This window comes from Mustela nivalis (assembly GCF_964662115.1).
Source record: "Mustela nivalis genome assembly, chromosome: 2".
Lineage (NCBI taxonomy): Eukaryota > Metazoa > Chordata > Mammalia > Carnivora > Mustelidae > Mustela > Mustela nivalis.
In genome coordinates, this window is record NC_139021.1 from 3323356 (window position 1) to 3347159 (window position 23804).

A 23804-nucleotide genomic window follows, 5' to 3' on the forward strand; every position below is an offset into this window, starting at 1 on the left:
TGCAAGTTAAATTAGGTCTTTTAGGAAATATATTTCGAAAGGAAGGCAGCATAGATGCTGTGAATTGATGATTTTAGGTTGCGAGAGGAACCAGTTGCCACTGGCAGATGGTGAAGGAGCCGCTGGGGGTGCCGTCGGGCCCTGACTCCCCCGAGCTAACCACCTTTCTCCTCTGGTTCCTGGTGCTGCACAGAGGTCCTTTCCTGAAGCACATAGCCATGCATGTTGTTTAATTTTCTTACACAGTGAACACTGTTTATAATAATTATCTCTCGAAATTTCAAAAGCCATTTTAAAGCTCTGCTTAAATAATTTTAAGTGCTTATCTAACCAGTGGAGTTTTTTTTTTTTTTTTCTTTTTGCACGGAGAATTCGCTAATCTTTGATCACAGCGCTTGGACACAAATGGCAGATTTGCCGCATCCCGTAGCAGTTACAACAGTAATTGGCTCTTGAACTTTCATCTCTCCATGGAAGAGTCTGAATCATTTTTCAGACACTTACTCCGTCCCATTCCGTCCTGCAAAGGAGCACTAGCTCCCACTCTCTTAGTGACAGGCACGTTTGAAAAGCAAATTCTCCAAGTCCTGAGAAGTGGTATTAAGTTGCCTAGAGATTTCTAGCTGACGAAGACCCACACACACTTTCCCTTGGACCCAGGGGTCCCGTGAGGTGGGGCTGTGGGGACTGTCACCCCTTCGTCTCTGTGAGGCAGCCAGGGCTTCGGCTGAGCTGTGGGTGGGACGGAGGGGGGTTGACGTCAGACTGAGCTGGGGTCTGGGGCGGGGCGGCATGCTCCACCCTGCTGGGGCCGGCCTGCACTGGGGCCTGCACTGGGGCCTGCACTGGGGCCTGCCCTGGGGCCGGCCTGCACTGGGGCCTGCACTGGGGCCGGCCTGCAGACAGGGGCCCGAGGCTGGAGGCCTTTCCAGGGCTGTGAAGCTCTTGGTTTCACTTCCCAGGTTACCACACCACGGTCTTCGGCGTCTTCAGCGACTGTCTGCTGGATAACCTCCCCGGGGTGAAGACCGGCGGCTCCGCGGTAGAAGTCATCCCGGCCCTGCCCAGGCTGCAGATCAGCACCTCCCTGCCCAGGTGGGATGCGGGCATCTCTTGTCCCCCAAGAGAGGGCCCTTCACTATCGTCCTGAGCATTCGTTTTCAGTGGCACCAAAGTCTGAGTTCATCCCTGATGCTTAGGACCAAAAGACGGGCGAAGCGTTTCTCCAGGATACCCAGTAGGCACTGTGCTTTGTGTGAAGTGAGATGGGACAGAGTTGAGGTGTTTCTTACCACGAACAGAACAAACTAGGAGATGAGCCTTTGGAATCCTACTTTTTGTGAAAAACAGTTAATTCCTATCTTTTAAAAAGTAGATTTTCTTTTTTTAAGGAACTTTATAGGAAAGCATGAAGAAGGGAGGGAAATACATCTCAGGAGTCCCAGAAACCGTTGCTGTTAACTCTTTGTGGTTTTTCTTCCCAGTGTTCACCCACCTTCTTTATGAGACGTATGTTTGCGCATGGAGACGTTGCAACAATATATCTCGTATCCCAGGTTACGTTTGGATAACCATGTAACATAAGCCAAGAGTTTCCATTTTAATTGCTTCCAAAAGTATGATGTAAAGATCCTCAGTTTGGATGATGAAAGGTTGGCTAGCAGTGGCTGTTGTAAATTTACTAAAAATGATTGAATTGCATACAGAGACGAGTGAATTTCATTGTATGGAAATAATACCTGAATTTAAAAAATGAATTTTGGTGGCTTTAGTGTGGAGTGTCTGATTTCAGGTGACCGTTCCTTGAGTGTTGCTTTTGATTAAAGTAAATATTGCTGTGACTTGAGCTATCACATTCACTACCATGCATTTATTGACACCTGCCACATGATCTAGGCTCAGTCTGTCGGAGGAGACACTAACCAGAAATGCCCTCGACCTAGGCTTTGCCTGTTGTAGGAGCTCCTGTCTGGAGAGTACGTAGACTCACCATAGTCCAGTTTGCTAAGTGCTCCTGAAAACAAGTAGAGGGAGGCCACTCTCCCGTTCACGGCTCAGGAAGGCTTCACAGGTGTGATGTTTAAATCGGGCCTTACGGGATTCACAAAAGTTGGCCAGATGGTCAGGCAAGGAAAAATATGGCCAGAAAAGGGGACATGTCTGACTGCCATCTCCTTACTGCCACTGCTCATCTGGGACTCCGCCCCTTTCTGGTTCTGGCTCTGTCCGAGGGACACTGGACTTGGGGATGGATGGCACCTGTGTTGGCCAGGCCCCGGGCCGCACAGTGGCTCTGCTTTCTCCTGCCTTCTTCTCCTGTGGTGCTGGGGGGCTGACACCCTGTTTGTTTCAGATGCAAAGTAATTAGTCTCGCTGTGTTTCAGTTTTTCTGAGTACCTCGTCTGCAATTTCAAGTTAATTGCAAACAGCGTTTGCTCTGGAAGGACAGGATGTTATAATACGGGAAGTCATTTAGAGTGAGGACGGGAGTCATGCTTCCTTCCTTGACAGAGGAAGTTTATTCCTGACTCATGAGCAACTGTGAAGGTGTCAAATGTAAAGGAATGCATTCACCTTGATTCCTTATGGTATTTTTTTCTGAAAATGTGGTTTGGATATAAAACTTCTCTCTCAGAGCCAGTAATGGGAGGCCCCCAGGAGGCGCATGGTTGACTCAATAAGCCTGATTTGTTTAAACATCGTCTCTTGGATGCCGGAGGTGTGAGACCAGCACTGTCTGGAACATTCTCTTCTGCCTTTTGGACCAGTGTGGGGCTAGGAAGCTCTCTTGCGGCACATAGAACAGGTCTTGGGTCTGACCCCAGTCTTTGGTCTGCGGCCAGGAGCAGAGCTAGAAAGCACCGGCTGGCAGGGAGGCTGTTGGGCTTGCTGGGTGGGCTGACTGGAATCTGTCCATTTCTGGCTCAGTTAAGTATATGGCGTAGACTCACGGCCCTTTCTGTGGAAAATCCCTCAGGTTCAAGGGGGAAGAGAGCGGGGTGTCAGGAGGACCCTTACCCAAGAGAGAATGTTGACCCTTTCCTTCAGTGGCCACCCGCTCTCTTGGGGCCAAACCTCCCAGAGCATAGTGTGTGTATTTGAACCTGAGGGCTATGGCCTAGGAGCCTCTGGGGAGAGGCGGCAGGCTTCGGGTCTGCACGTGGGGCTGCACGCCCACTGGCCTGGGCCCCAGTGGACCACAGAGATGCCACACGACCCCAGGGGGCCTGCAGCCTCTGCTGGTCATTTTCACCTGTGACGCGGAGTCCGTTTTGCATACTTTCCATCGATCTGTCCCTCCAGTTCCCGTGGTGTCCGTCGGAATGGTTCATCTAAGGTTTCTTCTTTAATCTACGGGTTTTCACAAGGCAATTCTGAGCATGAGATTTGCAAAATTTTTTTAGAGAGCCGTGGTTCATGGATCATTTGAACTAATTCACTGTTTCATCTTAGACCCTACCATAATTCAGTAGTTAAGGAGTTTTGCACACATGCTCGCGTGCGCACACAGTAGGCCACGGCAGAGCAGGAGCACATGGCGTGGCTGCACGTGGAGAGTTGTCCACGTGTGGCTCTCGGCCCACACTCCCGAGAGCTGGGCTTTACGCTCCCCGGTCCCTGTTTTTGGAATGCGTTCAGTCTGGTGATGTGACTAGTTCTGATATGCCACTATTTTCTTTGATTCTTTCTGTTTGAAGTCTACTCTGTTGGTGCTATTTTAGGTCTGCACACTCCCTGCAGCCTTCTTCTGGTGACGAGACGTCCACCAACGTGTCGGTCCAGCTCTACAACGGGGAGACCCAGCAGCTCGTCATCCAACTGGAGAACATCGGGATGGAGCCGCTGGAGAAACTGGAGGTCACCTCCAAAATCCTCACCACCAAAGGTGGGTCTGAACCTAGAAGTGGTTGTCTTTGTCTCCAGAAGAGACGGCTCAAGAGAAAGAAAGCTTCTTTCTCTTCTGGTTTGCTGCCCTCCTGAGACTGACGAGTCAGGAACGCATGGAGGAGGCCAGCGGAGCCCTTGTCTCTGGTGCTGGTCACATTTCCCAGACCCTCAGGAGGGATCCTCTGGAAGGAGTGGAGAGAGAGAGACGTTAGGGGCGCAGACCTGTCGCGGCTCAGGGCCCGTTTGTCCGCCCTGGGTCTTTCTGCAGGTTTGGTCATAGCGCTGTGTGCTCCCGCTTCAACACAGATGCTTTGTTTCCTGCTGCTGGGACGCAGAAGCCGGGCGCTGTGAGACCTGTGTTCAAATTTTGGCTTCACCATTTAGCAGCCCTTGGTCCTTTGCATGCCGGTCCCTTCCTGGGCAGACGGGGGGAGCACTTAGCACGCGAAGTAAAGTGGGTGCGGCAGACTGCGGAGGCTGCGAGGTCAGTGAGCGATACCGGTCGAGGGGAGTGGATGATACGGAGGAGGGACGGGGTCTGGAGGAGTAAGTGCGAGTACAGTCGGGTCATGTTACGACGTCCGAGAACGTACACGGGCCAGCGAGGCCAAGGACAGACGAGGGGAAGCAAGCTTGCAGAACCTGGGGTGTTTCTGTGCTCTCCATGTGGGGCGAGGCGAGCCAGGCCTCCACGGGAGCTTGACCGGCTGTGGCTGAGTTCCTAGGGAAGGGTGCACTGGCTGCCTCTTACTTCCCGGCACAGGGCTCCCTCCTCAGGCTGATGTCATCATGTGGGAAAAACCAAGCGGAAAGAATGAGTTCATCAGAGGTAGAGCCCCTGCCGTCTCGTTGGAGGGAAGGGCAAGGGGGGAGTTTGGGAGAATTTGTCCTGCAGATCATTATACTGTGAAGGAAGGAATTTGAATTGTGTAAAAAAGGGTGGCTCTGAGCCCATCCCGCTGGGGAGAATGCCAGAGCACCTCACATTCCCTGGTTTCTCCCCCTGGTTCTGATGAAGTGTGCGGGAGGGACCCGAAGCGTGTATCTGCCGGTCCGGTCTTGTGCGCTCTCCCCGTCTGTGCCTCTCCTCCTAGGGAGATGCTGCCTAGGTTCAGGTTCCGGCTGTCACTTCCTCGCTGTGTGTTATCTTGGGCAAGTCATTAAACTTCTCCTGGACTTTTCTTCTGTAAAATAGCACTAATGATAGTGTCTACATCACAGGGGTATTATGAGAACTCAGTAAGATGATGTATGCAAAGTGCTTGGAATAGCACTTGCTGCATTATTACACTCAGATATGTTAGCTGTTACTGTCACTGCTGTCACCACCTCCTTCTCTACCTCCACCACCACCACCGCCACCTCTATCACTTCCACCTCTACCATTACCTCCACTGCCTTCACCTCCATCATCACCACCACCATCGCCACCATCACCACCAGCACCATCTCCACCATCACCACCAGCACCATCACCACCATCGTCATCACCATCACCACCATCACCACCAGTACCATCTCCACCATCTCCACCATCACCACCAGCACCATCACCACCATCGTCATCACCATCTCCACCATCACCACCATCACCACCAGCACCATCTCCACCATCACCACCAGCACCATCACCACCAGCACCATCTCCACCATCACCACCATCATCATCATCACCATCTCCACCAGCACCACCATCACCATCTCTACTATCTCCACCATTACCTCCACCACCACCACCGCCATCATCCCCATCATCACCAGCAACATTGTCACCAGGGCTGCTGTCACCCTTATTGCTGCCACCATTGTCACCCCTGCTGCCATCGCCGTTTGTTTGTGTTGCCGTGGCGGGCTCTACTGTGTGAAGGCCCCACACTGTATGACCCAGCACATTTGGGAAGTTTCCATCTTGGGACTGTTAAGAGTAGAGCTGCTCTTGAGTATTTTGGCGCATGCTTTGGGGGGGCATCTGCAGATGTTCCCACCCAGGTATCTCCAGGAGCGGAATGCTGGGGTGGGGTGGACGTGTACTCAGCTTTAGAGCAGAACGCTTTCCCACAGGGGCTGCCCTCGTTCGCTCCATCATCGTGTGAGAGTCCGGTTGCTCAGATGCTCACTGGTTCTTGGCATCTGCAGTCACTCTGGTGGGGCGGGTCGGTGTCACCGTGTAACACTGGGGTTTTAGTTTGTGTTTGTTTGATGACCAGGGAAGCTGACTACCTTTCATATGGTTTTGGACACTCAGATCCTGTTTTGTCCAAGTGCTTTAGTCCCTTTTTCCCACTGGGTGTTCTTCTCTGTCTCGCTCTGTTGCTTCCCTGTGTCTCCCCATCACTCCTGACGTGAAAGATGTGTGTGTTCTGCGTATGAGCTCTTGGCTGGGAAGAAGAGTGAATGTCTCCTGCGCGGTTGCCTCTGCGGTCTCTTAGTGGTGCTTTAGGTGAATGGAAGTTACTCATCATAATACAGTTCACCTAATTGATCACTGTTTTCCTCTGTGGTCCTTGCCCTTGTGTCTCATTTAAAGAAACTTTGTCTACTTTCGGCCTGTGGGAAGCTTTGGATCCTGCCTTAGGCTCATCTTGTCTTTCCCCTATTTTGGGGAGCGGGTACTTAGGGGTTAGGTAGGAAATGCCTCCCTGACATGAAATACCTTCACCTGGTATTTGGAATTTAATCCTTGCTTTGAGGGTGTGGTCGGTGTTGGAACCCGGGGACTCCGGGTGAATGACAGATAATCCCAGAGCCTGTAACGGGGAAGCATGTCTCATACCTTTTCTCACCGTCACGGCTAAGCAACTGGAAACAGTCTTTTCGTTTTCTCAGATAAACCCGAGTGGTGATCGTGTGTCCACTGTTGGTTAGGAACTTGCTGCTCCTTTCTGAAGCGGGAATCCTCCTGTTTGTCCCTTTCGGAAGTCCTCGAACAACTTCCTGTGGGCCTGGACCCCAGTCGCAGGGGCCTGTGTGACTGGCCTCTTCCCCGTGCTTCAGCCTCCCCTTTGCCCACCTCTCCCCTTCAGCTCCCAGCGCAGAGGTCATTCGGATCTCATTTCAGGTGCCTGGACATTGGGCTCTGTCTTTTACACTGGAGGATAAACCGTCTTCTCTCTCGAGAGCTCAGCTCGTGGACTTCCACTCCTGCCCCTTTACCTGCTCATTCCCAGGGAACTTCTCCTCTGGCTTCCTGCTTCGTGGTCACCCAGAGAACCCTTCGTCCCCTGGCCTCCTCTGTCCCCTCCTCTGTTGTCTCGGAGTGCCTCCAGGTGCCCAATGTGTGGTGGTTGTCCCGGGAAGGCTCTCTGTCCCCGAGCAGCTGTGAGTCTCCCAGAGGCCAGCGTGGTGGCCCTTGGTCCTCCAGGCCTAGTGTCTGGCTGGTGCTTAGTGCTGAGGGGTTGCCGATGGTGGTGATGGGAAGGGCCTTTCTCAGTGATAGAACGGGCCTGTAGGAGTCTGCCTGGTTCACCTGCTGAGTGGGTGGGGTGAAAAACTGATGCGTGTAAATCACTTTGATATTTCTAATGAGTTGCCTGGGTCCTCTTAGATGCCCAGCTTTGGGCCACGTGAGCTTCTGCCTCTGCTGCTCTGCTGGGACCACCTCCTTCCTGCAAAGACTTTAAGCTGCTCTGTGTTGGGTGAGCGTTGTCTGTCTCCAGCCGGGTTGTGGGTGTAGGTCCAGGGGAGCAGGGAGCAGACTGCTGTGGCCAGCAGAGGGTTGCGGGGCCCGGAGGGAGCCCCCAGGATCAGGCCGTCCTCAGCATTAGACTCCGCTGCTATGATTCCCATTATAGTCTTGGCACCAAACGCGTTCAGCCTGGCCTTGCCACTTACTGGTGGCAGGATGTGGACTGTGCTTGTTGCTTCTGTGATGGGTGGATTCTGCGTACCTGGGAGAGGACTGTGTCATCCTTCTGGCTGTTGGGATTTGCATGCCTGTGTCACAGGGGCCAGCGCGCAGTAGGTCGTCCTGTCACCTGTCGCCATTATCTTGACCCCGCCCTCACCATTATCTTCATAAAGTGTGGGTGCTTTTCCACTCAACGTCTTTGTACATAGCTTGCTTGCTTGCTTGCTTTTTAAAGATTTTATTTATTTATTTGACAGAGAGAGAGAGACAGTGAGGGTAGGAGCACAAGCAGGGGGAGTTGGTGAGGGAACGCAGACTCCCCACTGGGCAGGGAGCTTGATGCGGAGCTCGAGCCCAAGACCCTGGCATCATGACCTGAGCCGAAGTCAGATGCTTAACGACTGAGCCACCAGGCGCCCCATCTAGCTTTCTTGTACCCAGTTTCTCAGCCCAGCATTTGGAGAAACTCCTGTCTGACTTGCTGCTTGCCTTCTTTCTTCCCACCGCTGTGCTTGGGGAGCAGGACAGCAGTGACCCCTGTCTTCACGGGTCTGGTGTGGGCGGAAGCCAGGGGTAGCCTGTGTGATGTGGGCCGCGAGGCAGTGGGAAGGTCCGCTCTCCGCTTTCTGCCCCCACTGCTCCCCTGCGCTCGCTTGTCCCCTCCGCCTACCCATCGGCTGTCCGTTTGCTCAGGGCTTCAACAAGCCTTTTCTGAGCATGCCTACATGGTGGCCGTTGTGTGGGGCCCTGGGACACCCAGGAATCAGCTCCGAGTGCCTGTCCTCTGGGTGGGGGAGGGTGCTTCCATGGTCTTTGTCGCCTGGCTCCCTGTGGCCACAGTTGGATGTAGTCACAGCTTGGCCAACTGTCCGGTGTCCCGGGCGCCTCTCACGTCCCCTCCGTCACTCATCCCAGTCCCCACACCACCTCCTAGAAGCTTTCCCGACCCCCAGACAGAGACATGCCGCTCCTCCCGCACGCTGCCCTGCTTACACTCTGTCCCAGCAACACTCACTTCACTTGGCTTTGTGTCCCCCAACAAGCAGGTGTTCACATCACGTGGCTACACACGCATCCTGCCGGGCCCATGAATGACCCATGAATCCTGTCCTGAAGGGGCTCTCGGTTCAGCGTGGGTGTCACGCATGTTCGCCGAGTGGGACCGAGTGTTGCAGGCACTTAGCACCTTTCTGCCGCAGCGAGGAACCCAGTGCGGGGACCAGCTGCTGTACTCCTAGGAAGACACTGGAAGTCGTGAGTGGCAGGAACTCCTCCAGCTCTGCGTCCCTGGTGGACATGACTGCTGTGGCCTTCTCGAGCAGCTTAGCCTGTGGCACGGTTGTGGATTCACACGGCTGTGGAGAAGTTTATAAGCCCCGTTCGTTGGAAGACCAAGTGGAGTGCCTTTTAGCCACTATTACAAGACCTGATATGTTCACCTCCCTGGGAGTGCGGGTGACAAGTGAGCCAGCATGGTGGGGAGCGTAGAGGAAGTTAGGGTGTCTGGCCCTGCAGTTTAGGAACTTTTTTTTTTTTTTTTTTAGAGATTTTATTTATTTGAGAGGTAGAGAGAGTGCATGATCAGGGGTGGGGGAGGGACAGAGGAAGAGGGAGAAGCAGACTCCGTGCTGAGCAGGGAGCCTGACCCGGGACTTGAACCCAGGATCCTGAGATCGTCACCTGAGCCGAAGGCAGATGCTTAACCGAAGGCAGATGCTTAACCGACTGAGCCCCCTGGGCACCCCAGTTTGGGAATTTTTGAACATCAAATTCCCAGTTGGTTGTTTGGGGCCAGCAGTGTGGCCCTGTGGGAGCACGTAGCTGCCAGCTGCTGCGATGTCCTCTTCTGTGGGGCCCAGGCTTCCCCAGGAGGTCCAGGCACCAGCAGTGCTGATGCAGCAGTGAAAATGAGGAAGAGGTGCGCCTGGGTGGCTCGGTGGGTCGAGCGTCTGACTCCTGATTTTGGCTCAGGTCGTGATCTCAGGGTCGTGGGATCGAGCCTTGCATTGGGCTTGCACTGTGCACGGAGCCGCTCACGATTCTGTCTCTCCCTCTGTCCCTGTCCCTGCTTGGCTCCCCTCTCTTTCTCTCTCAAATAAAGATATCAAAGGTGCATTTCTGAAAATTGACCTGCAGCCGTCTCTCACAGGTTTGTTGTCAGGGCTAGACAGGGCAGTGTCTTGGGGTGTTAGGGTCCGTGATCAAAGGAACGAGACCGATACAAAGCGAAGGTCAAACAAAACTTTATTTCGCGCCAAGCATCAAGAATCAAACTGACTGGTCAGGGCTATCTCTTACGAAAAGGTGAGGATGATGTTCCCGACAAGGTCACTCCCAAGAAGACACCATTCTGGACAAGACCGCTTCCCGGATGAGGCCGCTCCCGACGACGAAGAGGCAACAAGGACAGCGACGATGACAAGGAGGACAACCCGGATGACACAGACTCTGCTCCCCACGATGCCACTCTGACAAGGCTGCCACCCAGAGGAAGCCACCGCTGCGGACAAGGCCGCTCGTGGCTCGGGGTGGCGAGGCATTTTGCGGCGAGGCTGCTGGCGGCTAGGGGCCGTTGGCATCTCTGGGCCACTGGCGTCTGGGGACCGCTGGCATCCAGGGGCTGCAGGTGTCAGGACCGCTGACTGCTGGGCCGCTGGACTGCTGGTGTCTCGGCACCGCTGACGTCTAGGGGCTGCAGGTGTGGGGACCGCTGACCACTGGACTGCTGGACCACTGGTATCTCGGGACCGCTGACCGCTGGGCCGCTGGAGTCTCAGGGCTGTAGGCGTCGAGGGACCACTGACAGCTGGACCGCTAATGTCTAGACAGCTCGGGGCTGCTGGAAGCTGCCCGTGGCTGAAGGCTGCAGGTGGCTCAGGGCCCCCGGAGGCCGGGCCTCAGGCAGCTTGAAGCTGCAGACGGCTGGTGGTTGCAGGTGGCTGCTCCGGGCTGCTGTAGGCGGGACCGCCGGAGGCGGGGCCTCAGGCGACTGGAAGCTGCAGGCGGCTGGAGGCTGCAGGCGGCGTCTGAGGGCCACTGGAGGCAGGACCACCGCAGGTGGCTGGAGGCTGCAGGCGCAGGGACCGCCGGTGGCGGGACCGCTCGCGGCGGTTATAGCTCTTACAAGAGCTGTTATAGCTCCTCCACTCCGCCAACTCTTCTCTCCCGTCGACTCTTCGCTCCCCTGGCAGCTCTCCTCCTTCCCTGCTAGCCTCGCAGCAACCTTTATGCGGTTGGTTGAGTCCCACCCCTATACAGGTGGCCAATCGGATCTCAATCCACCCTAGTGGATATCCACATGCTGCACCTATTGGACATCTCCACCTGGCCTGCCCCCCCTACATCGGGGTCCACAAGCAAGTTCCTCTGGGAGGGGCAGGCCCTTACAGGGGTAGGTGGACTCCTGGCTCCAACCCACTCCCGTGAGCCCTTGCGCAGCTGGCCCGAGGGGACGATAGCAGGACGTGTTATGAGCATCGCTGTGTGGGCTCAGAGACACATGCACGTGAAGGTCGTTGCACGATGCCTGCCTCGTGGACGTGCTTGTTCCCCGTCAGCCGCCCTGTGGCTGCTGTGTGCATGACGGTGGGGAGTCGCACCAGGTGTGCGTTTCCTGCCCCACCCTCCTTCGGGGGTTCGTCTGTGGGTGCCCCCTGCAGCCCAGCTGAGAGCCCAGCTAATGTCTTCCACGTCCCTTACACACCGCTGCCTCCGGACGCCTGTGACACAGCCAGCCTTCTGTGCTCTGCAGCCAGGACTGCGGGGAGCCCGTAGCACATCTCACAGCTCATCTGAGCACAGTTGATGTCTCAGCGGCAACACTTTTGAGAAACGAAAAGTCATCAAACAGCCAAGAAGAGTGCTGCAATTAGAGGTTTTAGTTTCGGTTCCGCCCCCTGCCCCGGTGATGAAGTCCTGCCACACCAGGCTGCTGGCCGCGAGCCTCCGTTCCTTCCTGCAGATCTGGGGCCTCAGCAGGTGTGCGTCCTGCCTCTACCTCCTAGGCCAGCGAGCCCCAGCTTAGTTGGATGTCGCCCCGACTTGGGCAGGGCAGTAAGGCAGTTTTGTTTGTTCTGTATGTGATGGGATTATAGACTTTTAAGAAAATTTCAGATTGCAAAGAACATTGTCTGTCACCTGCTCTGAGCTTCTGGGGTCTTCTCCTCTGCCCCCCACCTTGTTCCTTCCTGGAATCAGAGATCCCACCCAGGCGTGTGTCCCTCTACAGGCAGGGAGCGCCTCCTCTTCTCCTTCGCCTCGTCCTCCTCCTCCTCCTCCTTCTGAAGATTTTATTCATTCATTTGAGAGTGAGTGAGAGAGAGAATGAGCAAGGGGAGGGGCAGAGCGAGAAGCAGGCTCCCCCCTGAGCAGGGAGCCCGATGCGGGGCCCAGTCCCAGGACCGTGGGATCATGACCTGAGCCGAAGGCGGCTGCGTAAGCTGCTGAGCCCCCTGGGCGCCCCACAGGGAGCCCTTCTGATTCACCTCTTTTCCCCAGAGCGGAGCACGGTGGGTGCCCTGGGGACGTTAGAGGCTGTGTGGCGAGTGTTCCCGGGTGAATGGAAGGGGAAGGCCAGCAGCACGGCGCCCTGTCGTTTCCCTAGGCCGCCTCTGCGTGCCAGGCTGCTGTGCCGGGGCTGGCCTGCCTCAGCGTATGTTGGTGCCGACCCCAGGGTCGTCTCTACCCGCTGACGAAGTGTCAGGGGTCGACGGAGAAGGGCCGCTGGGGCAGTACTGGGACTCAGATTCCTATTGGTCTGATCCCGAAGCTCACCATTTGACTGTTTGATTTCCCACCATCTCCTTTCGGAGTCCTCTCTCCCATCACCACCGCTATGTGTCCATTGGGAGCTTGTGAAGCTGCCTGGTTACTGCTCGGGGGAGCAGTGAGAGGCACAACGTGGAGTGGAAAGTCCCTGGCCCTGACCTTGGCTCTTTCTCCTCTAGCTGTTTGACTAGGGGGACATTGTTGCAACTCTCTGAGCTTTAGTTGGCTCTTTCATAACATGGCAGTAACAGAGCCGTAGTCTGAGGTTAGAAGACAGCACATAGGAGATGGTGGTGGCACTTGTTTTTATAAAGGGACTCCAGGGAGAGATGTGTCTTGTTCCCTGGACTCCCCCATCGCTGCCCACAGAGCCCGGCAGCACAGGGAGTGGAAAGCAGGGGCAGAGCTTCTCTCGGGAGCTTGGACCGGCTTCTCCCAAGCCCAGTCCGTTCTTCCTGGGCACCGCATGGGTTGCACGGAGCAGCAGCGCTGATGCACTGCTTCCAAGAAGTTGACGGGCTGGGGATTGAGTCTGGGGGCTCAGGCACACCCGTGCCCCAGGCGGTCACTGTCCTTGTCATCAATCCACATTATCGCTGGGCCCTTACCGGTGGTCCTGGGAGAAGCAGCTGCCTTGGCTGAGAACCCGGCCTCACTGTCTGGGGTGGGTGTGGGGGGGTGGAGGCGGGCGGGGGTCAGCATGCTCAGCCCCATGCGTGTGCTTGCAGACCCCAGATTCACGGGGCTTCTCCCCATGTCCCACCGGGGCAGTGGGGGTCCCCGGAGGATTTAGATACAGCACTGAGACATAAGCGTGTGTGCGTGTGTATACGTTTAGGGAAGTGTAATATATTGCCTCATTGTAGAAAATTCAGAAATTAAAAGCAATTTGAAACGACTGTGATCCTGTACTCGGAGGGGACCCACGTTAACTGTAAGGTGGGCTATACCCATGTATTTTTTCCATGTGAACATTTTTGGGCCGTGAAATCCTAGTGTACATTCAATCTGGTAATCTGCTTTCCTCACGTCACTTTCCCCCCATCTGTTCTAAGTCTAAATCTGAAATGTCTTGGAATACATTTATCTGTTCCACGTCGAATGCTTCCTGAGCGCCCCCCACGTGCCCGGCGCTACTCCTCGTTGCGCGGGAAGGATGCTGATGGCCGCCGGCACTGCTGTGGACTCGCTGAGTGCCGAGCGCAGGCCTGCAGCCTCCCTGCGACTTCCCTGCTCCCTGCGCAGCTCCGTGGGGGGAGCGAGGCCGGCCCAGCCGGAACAGCTGACACGGCGTGGGGGCCGCGTCTAAACTGGACCTTGTTCTGGTTGCTTTACTTTCGTTAGCTCGTTTCTTCTCCACGACAACCTGTTTTATAGATGAGCACACTGAGGCACGTGGAGGTTCTGTGGCTTACCTAGGGATGCCCGGCTAGAGCCCGGAGTCGAACCCACACAGTTTTCTCCTAAACTGGGCATTTGTAGCCAGGTGGGTGCCCTGCCTCTCCTGGGAGTGGTGAGCTTCAAGGGGCCTGGCTCCCGCCTTGCAGTTGGTGGAGGAGTGAGCTGCTTGATGCAGGTGGTGTAGTTCTAACGGAGGTGGGAGCTTCAGAGCCCAGGGGAGCAGTGTGGGATAGAAACCGCATTGCAGCAGAGGAACCTCAGGGTCGGGCTGTGAGGGAGGAGTCAGAATCGGCCACTTAGGAAAGTGGTCCAGGAGACCTCGGTGGGGGAGCAGCATGTGTCGGGGGGTAACTGGGGCTCGGAGGGTGAGGCCAGATGGCTCCAGGCACTCCAGTCCTGTCTGGGCCCTGTCCTCTGGCTCAGGGAATGCACCCCAGAGCCCTCACCTGGTTCCTGCCCATGCAGGGGAGACCTGTTTCTGAAGCACGGACCTGCTGGGATCTGCCTCAGGGTCCTAGTCGCTGTGGGCGCTCTGGCCAGTCCTGCCAGAGAGGATGGCAGAGCTGTTTAAAGAAGTTAGTGTGCACTTCAGGACCGGGGGACCTTGGGGCCTGGCCTCCCAGCAGGTAGGGCCCAAATGCCGTTCTGTCCTGGTGTCCTATAGCCAGCATCTCAAATCCCTTCCATTCTGCAGTACTTCACTGGTTGGAAGATAGAGTTAAAGAATATAGTAATTGGGTTAACGCATATTTACAGAATGTGAATTACTGGTTTCTTGAGATGATTTGGTCCTTTCCGTGGTTTGGGAGCCAAGGCACTCGCTTCGGTTCTATGCCAGCCCTAGAATGCAAGCGGCGGGCAGTGTGACTTCCGGGGCTGCCATAAAGACCAGGGGTCAGGTCAGCTTGTGAAGGTGAGTCCATGTTTCCCGGCAGACATGGAGAGACCGTGCAGACAAAGGCAGGAGGGGGAAGGCAGGGCCAGCGGGGGGCCTGTGCACCCACACACGTGCACCTGTGCATGGACGGGACAGGTCGGGGGTCACCCACACAGGTTCCCCCCGACTTTTAAAGATTTTATTTATTGGGGTGCCTGGGTGGTTCAGCCTCTGCTTTCGGCCCAGGTCGTGATCCCAGGGTCCTGGGATGGAGCCCCACCTTGGGGCTCTCTGCTCAGCGGGGAGCCTGCTTCCTCCTCTCTCTCTGCCTACCTCTCTGCCTGCTTGTGATCTCTGTCTGTCAAATACATCTTTTAACAAAAAGATTTTATTTATTGATTTATTTTATAGAGAGTGTGAGTGCGCAAGCACATATGCAGAGGGAGAGGGGGCAGAGGGAAGGGCACAGGCAGACTGTGCTGAGCGCAGAGCCCGAGGTGGGTCTCCATCCCAGGACCCCGAGATCTTGAACCTGAGCTGAAACCCAGAGTCCAGACTTAACCAACTGAGCCCCCCAGTGCCCCTCCCGCTCGCTCTTTCTAACCTGCCTGACTTCTCCCTGCCTTCCCGCTGCGTCCGAAAGGCCGTCTCTCTGGCGTGTCCCCTCTGTGGCTGTGGGCAGGGCCCCCCTGTCCCGGTCTGTCGGGACTCGCTGCCCCATGTGGTCGTCAGTCTATGTCTTAGGAGCCCGCGGGCCCTACAGTCATCATCCCTTTCCCGACTCCCCATCCTTCCCTGGGTCATTCTGATTCAGGTGGTAACGTGCCTGTATAGGGCCTCTGGACACCGCGTGTGCTGGCGGCGTCGGGGGTGCTGTGGTGTCACCGGTACTACCCGAGTGCCCGTCGTGTGTCATGTGCCAGGTCTTGTACTCACGGCTGCGGGAGTGCGATCGCATACCTCCGCCCCCTCAGTTTCCTGTGGGGATCGGAGCCACTACTCCGCTGGGTTGTGGCGGCGATCGGGCCAGACACCTGCATGTGGAGAGGGTCTGGCATATTCCGGGTGTGCCGTGAGCCCCTCATGAGCAGGGAGGCGTGACTTGGCTTCTGAGTGCCTTGCGTGGATGCTGCCCCGTCTGCTCCTGCATGGAGCGCTGCTCTCCGAGGCCCCAGAGAAGCCCTGCGGCCTGGTGGGTGTGCTGCCAGTTCCGGAAGGACCGTGCCAGGACCAGCGCAGTGTGTGGACGGTGTTCGCAGCATGGCTCGGCCCCATGTTCTTCAGCGCAGGCATGCTCATGTGCTCCGTCTCCCGCTGGCTTCTTCCGTGGGTGACTTCTGGGTCCCAGGAGCAGGACTTTGTGTGTGCGTCTGCCTTGAGCTGCCTTCGTGCGGATGAGTGTAGTGGGTCGGGAGCCGTCGGCATGCTCTGGTTCTCGACCGGGGATGAGTGGCTTAATCTCTCGAAGCCTTGGCTGCCTCATTCCAGGAGAGGACATGTAGCACCGAGAACGGGTTCATAGAAAAGGGAAGCCGGGGGTGGGGGGTTGGGCGGCAGCGCGGTGCTCCCGCCTCGGGCCCTGCCGGGTCTACGGGAGGAGGGGAAGTGCAGAGCCTCGGAGCTGGGCCCTGAGCGGCTGACCACGGCAGGGCCTTCTCATGGACCGAGGGGCTTGGGCAAACGAGCTCTTCGCACCTGGTCGGCGAGCAAAGGGCCTCGCCTCAGGGTGTGGGGGATGGCCCGGCACGTGACCCTGACCCTGACCCTGAAGCGAGAACGCAGTTTACTCTTCACACGTACAGCCTGGGGGAGGAGGACACCGCGTGCACCCAGGGCCAAGTGGGGGTTACACTCGGGAACAGAGGGAGGCCAGGGACTGTGGGAGGCAGGCTGTGTAGTCGCAAGGGGGTGGGTGCCCCTGGTTCCTGCGGGAGGATGTCGTTCCCTTGTTTCGCTCAGTCTGTGGTTGGCGGGAACTGAAACTGCCAGTTTGAGGGTCAGCAGGGGCTGGGGGGGTGGGGGAGATGGGGGACCCAGTCATGGGCCAGGGTGGGGGCCGGACCTGTGGTGAGGCCGGTGCAGGGCCTCCTGGTTCCACCAGATGCCGAGGCAGTACTTGGTGTCAGGCCTTGATTTCTGGCCCAAAGCCGGGCTCGTCTGGCAGGCGTGGGAGCCACGAAGGTGACACAGCTGCTTCCACACGGCACAAACGGGGTCCCCCCCACCGCGCTGCCTCCTTGCTGTCTCCCTCCCCCCCGCAGCGCATGAGCGCCCTTAACTTTCCAGCGCTTCACACACAGCTTCGCTTAATCTATACCACAGCCCTGTGACGCGGGAGCTGTCGCCCCCTTTCCACACGGAGACGCCGTGGTGTAAAGGAGTCATCACCCTCCGTCTGCTCCAGTCAGTCACAGTCGAAAAGGCAGCAGACGCAGGGCTGACTCCTCTGTGCGGATCTCTCCGAGACGGGGGTGGATTTGCGGGGCAGCTCGGAGCCCCCCTGCAGGCTCTGCGGGTCCCGGGCGTGGCTCCCAGTCCCGTGGCTCTGGTTTTGAATCCGTGTTTCCTGAAGAGGGTCCTCTACTGTCTGTGCTTCTCCCACTCGACGTGGATCTGTTTCTCCTTAAGGGGACAACCGAGGCAGTCCTCTGGGGAAATTCTGGTTACCTCCGAATCCGTTGATTCCGTTTATGTGAGCAAAGGGTGCATTGATTTTTTGGCGAGAGGAAGCCCGCAGCAGGAGCGGGACGAGCCGGCCCCAGGCTCGGTGGTCTGCCCCTCGCGCCTCGTTCACAGGCGCAGCCTCTGCCTTGTACCACCCACGAGTCTGGAATTTTCTTGGTGCTTGGATTTCTCACATTGTAAATGGTTTGCCTGTTCCTTTGCTTTGGGGGGTGCATGAGGATTTCTCAGGGGGATTGGTAAGTCACATCCTGCCTCAGTCCCACCGTCCTGACCACCACTGTCCTCGTCGTTGTAGAAAAACTGTACGGCGACTTCTTGAGCTGGAGCCTGGAAGAAACCCTTGCCCAGTTTCCTCTGCAGCCGGGGAAGGTGGCCACTTTTGTGGTCAACATCAAGGTGAAGCTGGATTTCTCGTGCCAGGAGAATCTCCTCCAAGACCTCAGCGACGGTAAGCCCCCCGCCCCGCACCCCCCAATCTTAATCAGCAGGTCATGGCCCCTCCGTGCCTGTGGCTCGCTCCTCCTAACTTGCCGGCCATTCATTAACTCGAGCTGCCTGAGCCTTCTCCTGGGCACTTAGTCCGCCCACTGAGTTCCTGTATAGATCTGAAAGCAATAAAGGTACTTGTTAGCTAAATCATTTCTTAATTCACACTTTTTACCATCCTGTGCTCATGTGCCAGGAGGTCATCTTAAGTTGGTGGAATTACTGCATTTTTCTTCAGATATAACTGCTGTGATCTAATTAGCCGTGATTGTAAAGTTCTCCCGAGGCTGGTGGTTTCTGTTAGGGAGGTGGCGTCTGGAGAAAACGGGCATTTATACTCCTTGTAGCATTAGGACTAGCTGATTAGGAGTAAGATCTACTGGATTAATTGTGTCAGATCACGAGCGGACGTATGCGTTCGTACGTTTGTTTGGAGGCATCATGGGCCGGAGCAAGATCCATGTGAGATCGGCCACTAGCCTGTGGCGCCTCCTGGACCGCAGCCCTGCTGGATTAGGGCCCCACCCGCATGACCTCACTTAATGTTTATCACCTCCTCACAGGCCCTGTCTCCACATATAGGCGCATTCGGGTTTCAACACGGGAATTTTGGGGGCCGCAAGCATTCAGTTGAAGGCTATGGTTTGAGATAGCAGATTCTGCCGTTAGAACTTACTGTGTAACTTTGGGTGAGTGACCTTGGCTTCTCTTAGTCTCCTAGTTTATGAAATACTCGTGAACATCTCCAGGGTTGTCACAAGGACTTATATGCCACCTGCAGCCTGGTACGGGGTCAACAGATGTTAGTTAGGGTCCGTCCCCCATCCCTTGTCTGTAGTATGACACGACATCTCACTGCCTCGTGCTATGAAGTGGGGAGTGGCCTGGGCTCTTGGGCCCAGGGTGCATAATGAGGAAGGGTCTGTCTCCTGCAGGACAGTGATGGTAGCAGCTGGTGTTTCAGAGGCTACGTAAATCAGCTCACTTAATCCTCACAGCAACCCTAGGAAGTAGGTGCTATTAATGTCTCCACCTTACAAATCAGGAATTAAGGCCTAAAGAGGTTGAGTAATTTTTCAGAGGTCACGCAGCTAGGAAGTAGCAGAACTGGGCTATGCATCCAGGCAGCCTGACTCCAGAGTCCGTCCTTGCAACCTTCCTATGGCCCAGGGGTCAGCGGGGATAATAAGTCTGGGATTAGAGTGCCCCAAGACTCTGGGACATGACGAGATGCAGCTCCCTTTGCCTGGCGGGGTCCAGTAGGGGCTCCCAGCATTCCTGTGCGACTGAACCAGTTCCTGGGCCTGAACTAGAAAGCTTCCTTGATGAAGAAAAAGCACGGGCCCCTCAGGCCTTGGCCTGCAAGGAATCAGCTGGTACCGAGGCCCAGAGCCCTGGCAGTTAGGAAGTGGGTGTTATCTCCAGGGACGAGATGTCTGTCTGTCTGTCTCTCTGTGGGAATGGGCCTCTCTCTCCACTCAGGGTCTCACATGTACGTGGGTGCTCAGGGATGAGGCTGGCCTGTTGAACTCGAGAGGCAAAACTTAGTTACGGTTCCGTGTTCCTGTGATGGGGACGGTCGTCTTCCCTCTTGCGTCCCTGAGGCGTCTGCAGCCACGCGGGCCACCTGGTCCCTGGAGTGCACCCAGTGGTCCTGGCTGAGGGCCTCTGTACTGGCTCTGCCCTCCCCTGAATCTCTCTCCCCCACAATCTGCACCGCCCCCCCCCCAACTGTTCAGACGGCCGCCCCGACCGCATCAGCCGGACCAGCACCCCGGCCTCGTCGCTCCTGTGGCACCTGCATTACTGACTCTGCACTTGTTCCTCCAAGTGTCGTGTTGGTTTTTCCTGCCCATCTGCCTCCTTCCGCTAGAGGAGAAGTTTCAGGCAACCGGGACCCCACCTGTCCCCTTCAGCCTCCATTCACACCGTCCGGGGCGCTACGGAGGAAGAGTTGGTGTGCACTGCGGGTCTGGAGGCCTGAGTGAGCCCCTCCTCCCCCTCCCGCCCATAGTGCGGGGGGCCCACCCCGGAGCACTGGCCCCCTGGGTGTTAGGGCCTCAGCGTGGGAATTCGGGGGGGGACACAGACATTCAGTCCATAACATGCGGCATGAAGTTTGCTCCCCTGTGCTCTCTCTAGTGTTTAACTGTAATGAGCTTCTTTGTATAATACTAATATTTGATTAACATTTTTTTTTTGTATATTATTAACAAAGGCAGAAGAGCAAATTTACTGTTGGACACATAAGAAACTGTGAAAATGTCAGGTGGATTTAACATTATACCAGGGCTTAAAGAGTATTGGATTGGGTGGATTTTTTTCTGTTTATAAACTGCCTGATACCACCAGACTGCATTTTTCTGCAAGGAGGCGGAGTGTTGCAGACAGAGGTCCTGACTTCTTTTTCCCAAGGGAGGAGTGTGGCAGAATAAATGGTGCTTGACACCCGCCGAGGGGGGGATTGATTAGCTCTCGTCCCAGGGCCATGTCTGGGCAAGCAGACGTCCAGCCGAGCCACCCGGCTGTGGGGAGTGTGGACAGGACACTGACGTGGCTGCCTGCCAACGGCAGCCGCTCTCCCTGAGAGACACGACAGGAGGGCTCCAGGGGCAAACTGTACCTGTCCGCCTTGTGGTGGCTCTGTGAGTTCGTGTGTTTGTCGTGGTGCGAGTTTCTGCCTTTCGCTACAGAGCTCTGCTCTTCCAAGCTGAAAGCAGAGTTGTAGTCCAGGACTTGTAGTCTGAGAGTACCTTCTGTCCTGTAAAAGAAAACCACATCAGAGGGGGCTGGGATCACCATCGCTAAGTGTTTTGTAAACGCAAGGCTGGTCTGATTTCCCGTCAGTTAGCTACAGCACAAGAGTGATGCGGCACGTGGGGTCGCTCGCTGGATGCCCTCTCTCCTGGTGACGGTTGTTTCCACGGCCAGCTGTAGAACTGGAGGCCCAGGGTCTTAATGTCCACCACCAGGGCGAGTCTCATAGAGGAGAGGGGGTGGGTACCGAGGCCCACAAGGACCTTCCAGAGTCTGGTGAGTGGATGATGCCGTGTCTGTGTAGTTTGGGCTAAGGAGTCAAGAATTTAAGAAACAAAACAAACATAAAAGAAAACAGAAACTCCTCCAGACTCTCAGATACAGAGAACACACTGGTGGCTGCCTGAGCGGGTAGCTGGGCAGAGGGCACCAAGTGCACTGATGTGGACGGGCACCTGGTGGCAGGTAGAGGTGTTGAGTCACTGTGTCTCATGGCAGAACTGACGTTACACCGTGTGCTCGCCTAACGCCAGACAGGCCTTGGTGTGGGCCTGCCCGGAGACAGCCGTAACCACAGTGCCGGTGGCCTCTGGGGCTCGGGAGGTGACCCGCGTGTGGCTCTCTGTGTGACACGGTCAGAAGCCTTCATCCCGGAAGCACTCATGGACTCGGTTTGTCTTCCCAGCGTGGACTCAGATTACTGAAATCGGATGCCACGTTAAGAATTTAGGACAGTCAGTATAGCCGTCTTGCGGATGGGACCCTGGGTTCTGGGTGGGCTGCAGGCGTGTGACGGGGAGGTAGTGCGTATGGAGCGGTGTCGGTGCCGCATGTAAGCCCGGACTGGCCGCTTGACTCGGGTTCTTTCTGCTTAAGCTGCCCAGCGGCTCTGGAGAGTAGATGGTGGGCAGACGGATGTGGATGAAAGCAGACCAGAGAGAGCCAACCGTGAGATGCTGTGTGCGATCCTCGTCCTATCCTGGGTTCAGTGAAAACACTCGAAGGAGATTTTGGGGACCTCAGCGTTCCTCGATGGGGCACGGGAGCAACAGCCTTCTTTGGCCGCCACCCTGCGCTGCTGAGGACGCGAGGGGCGGGCTCCCACACCCTGCGTCCCTGAGGGAGAAGTCCCGGGCTGAGGGCCGGCGGCTCTCCCCTGGGCTGTGCTGCGGGGCGGGAGGGCTGCCGCGGGCCTCTTCTGCGTGCCCAGCTGCGGAGGTTTTGGCTTCTGCGGTGTAGGTGTGGGCTCTTCTCCCCTGGACTCCCGGACCTCCACAGAGGCCCTCTCGGTGATGGGTGATTGTCTAAGTCAGTGTGCCGGGGGAGACGGTCGAAAACTCACTCCTCCCTGATGACAATGCCACTGTCTGCCAAAGTAGTTGTACACTCCTTTCAGTGACTCCTTTGATAGAGTTAATATTGGTATAGGGAAGCTGTGTGCGGATGTGGAAAAGGGTGAGTCACTGATTTTGTGACAGTCTGATTCTAGCATCCGGTCTTGAACCAGGATTCTTGTGTGGAAGAAAGGAGGTAACAGTTGTAAGAGAAGAGGGATTGGGTAAAAACCTTATAGTCTGGGCCTTGAAAAAAATCACAGCATGAAATTATAAGGTGTTGGGGTACCTGGGCAGCTCAGCCGGCTGAGCAGCCAAATCTGGATTTCTCTTGGGGTCCTGAGTTCGAGCCCCGTGGTGGGCTCTGTGCTCAGCCGGGAGTCTGTAGTCTTTGCCTCTCCCCCTGCTTGCACGATCTCTGTCTGTCAAGAAAAAGTTAATTAATTAAAAAAATGAAATAATGGGGCCCCTTGAGTGACTCTGTTTCGGTCATGATGCCAGGTTTTGGGATCGAGCCCTGTGTCAGGCTCCCAGCTCAGTGGGGGAGCCTGCCTCTCCCTCTGCCTGCTGCTCCCCCCGCCTGTGCTCTCTCTCTTTCAAATAAATAAATACACTCTTAAAAAAAAAGAGAGAGAAAAGCCCGGAACCGACTGCCTTGAGGTCAGGGCAGGGCGAGCTTCCGGGGAGGACGGACGCTGTGCTGGTCGTGAGGCCGGCCGTAGGCCCCCGGGGGGCTGGCAGGACCCTGTGGCCTGAGCCGAGCGGTGGGTCCAGTGAGTCTTCATCCAACGATACACTCTATGCAGCTTGGTCAGTGTTCTGTTTTACCCTAAAATGTTTTTATAAGAACAAAAAACATTAGATATGTTTCCATAATACTGCTTTTGCATGACAGCTTTTTCATGGGACCAGACTGAAAAATTGTTTTTATCCATGAAGTTTCTCATCAAGGCACCGGCTCGAAGGTCATGCCTGGCCGCTGCGTGTGCCTCTCCGGGTCGGGATCCCACTCATCAGCCCCCGTCCGGTGTGGGTGCCGCTTCCTCCCTCCGCACTCGCCCGTCCTGGTTCTGTCTTTTGTCGTATTCCAGACTAATGACATTCCTGGCTGTTGGACCTTGCCTGTTTCTTGAAATGTCATATTGTTCTGAATGATTGTAACTGTTCCTGACCTACGATTCCAACTCTGTGCTGAGCCTGGAGTCTTTGTTTCTGCTCCTGAAGTCCACAGCTGTGTTTCCAGCTGGCTTCCTGGCATTGTCACCTGGAAGTCCCCACAGCAGCTCACGTGCACCCCATGGGGACCCCGAAAGGCTGCAGCCCCCCTGCAGAACTGCTTCTTTCCCTTTCTTTCCTCGTGGGCGACAGCGGCCACTGAGCACTCTGAAGTGGACTGTTCTATGACCGCTGAAGCTCCATCTGCTCCCTACCATGTCATCTGTGCTCTGCTGAATGTCCCTGTGTCCCCCTGCCTCTGCCCGGCGACCACTGCAAGAACGTACTGATCTCCCGCCACGGACCTTGCCTTCTTGAGTTCCTCCTGTTATGTCTTTGCTTTTTCTTGAAAACAAATGTGCTTCTGACTTTGGAGTGTCATGTCCTGCATAATCGGGTCCCAGCCGGCCGCCTGCCCCCCAGCCTCCCTCCTGCCGGGGCTCCCTTGCATCTCCCACTTGGGCTGCTCTGAAATACTGTGTCGAGTGGCTGCCTTTTCCTCCACCTCCAGCGGCTGTCAGCCTTCGCCCGCTGGCCCAGCTTCGCT

The 23804-nt window shown here is 56.1% G+C and overlaps 1 protein-coding gene across 2 annotated transcripts in view; it reads left to right on the plus strand.

The window, feature by feature from the left end:
* The window catches only part of TRAPPC9 (trafficking protein particle complex subunit 9), a 491769-nt gene that overhangs the window by 116591 nt on the left and 351374 nt on the right, over positions 1-23804 (plus strand). For both annotated transcript variants that reach the window (XM_082720692.1, XM_082720693.1), the window contains 3 exons: positions 963-1095; positions 3723-3886; positions 17761-17913. In XM_082720692.1, coding sequence (XP_082576818.1) covers positions 963-1095; positions 3723-3886; positions 17761-17913 — 450 coding nt within the window. The remainder of the gene's footprint in view (positions 1-962; positions 1096-3722; positions 3887-17760; positions 17914-23804) is intronic.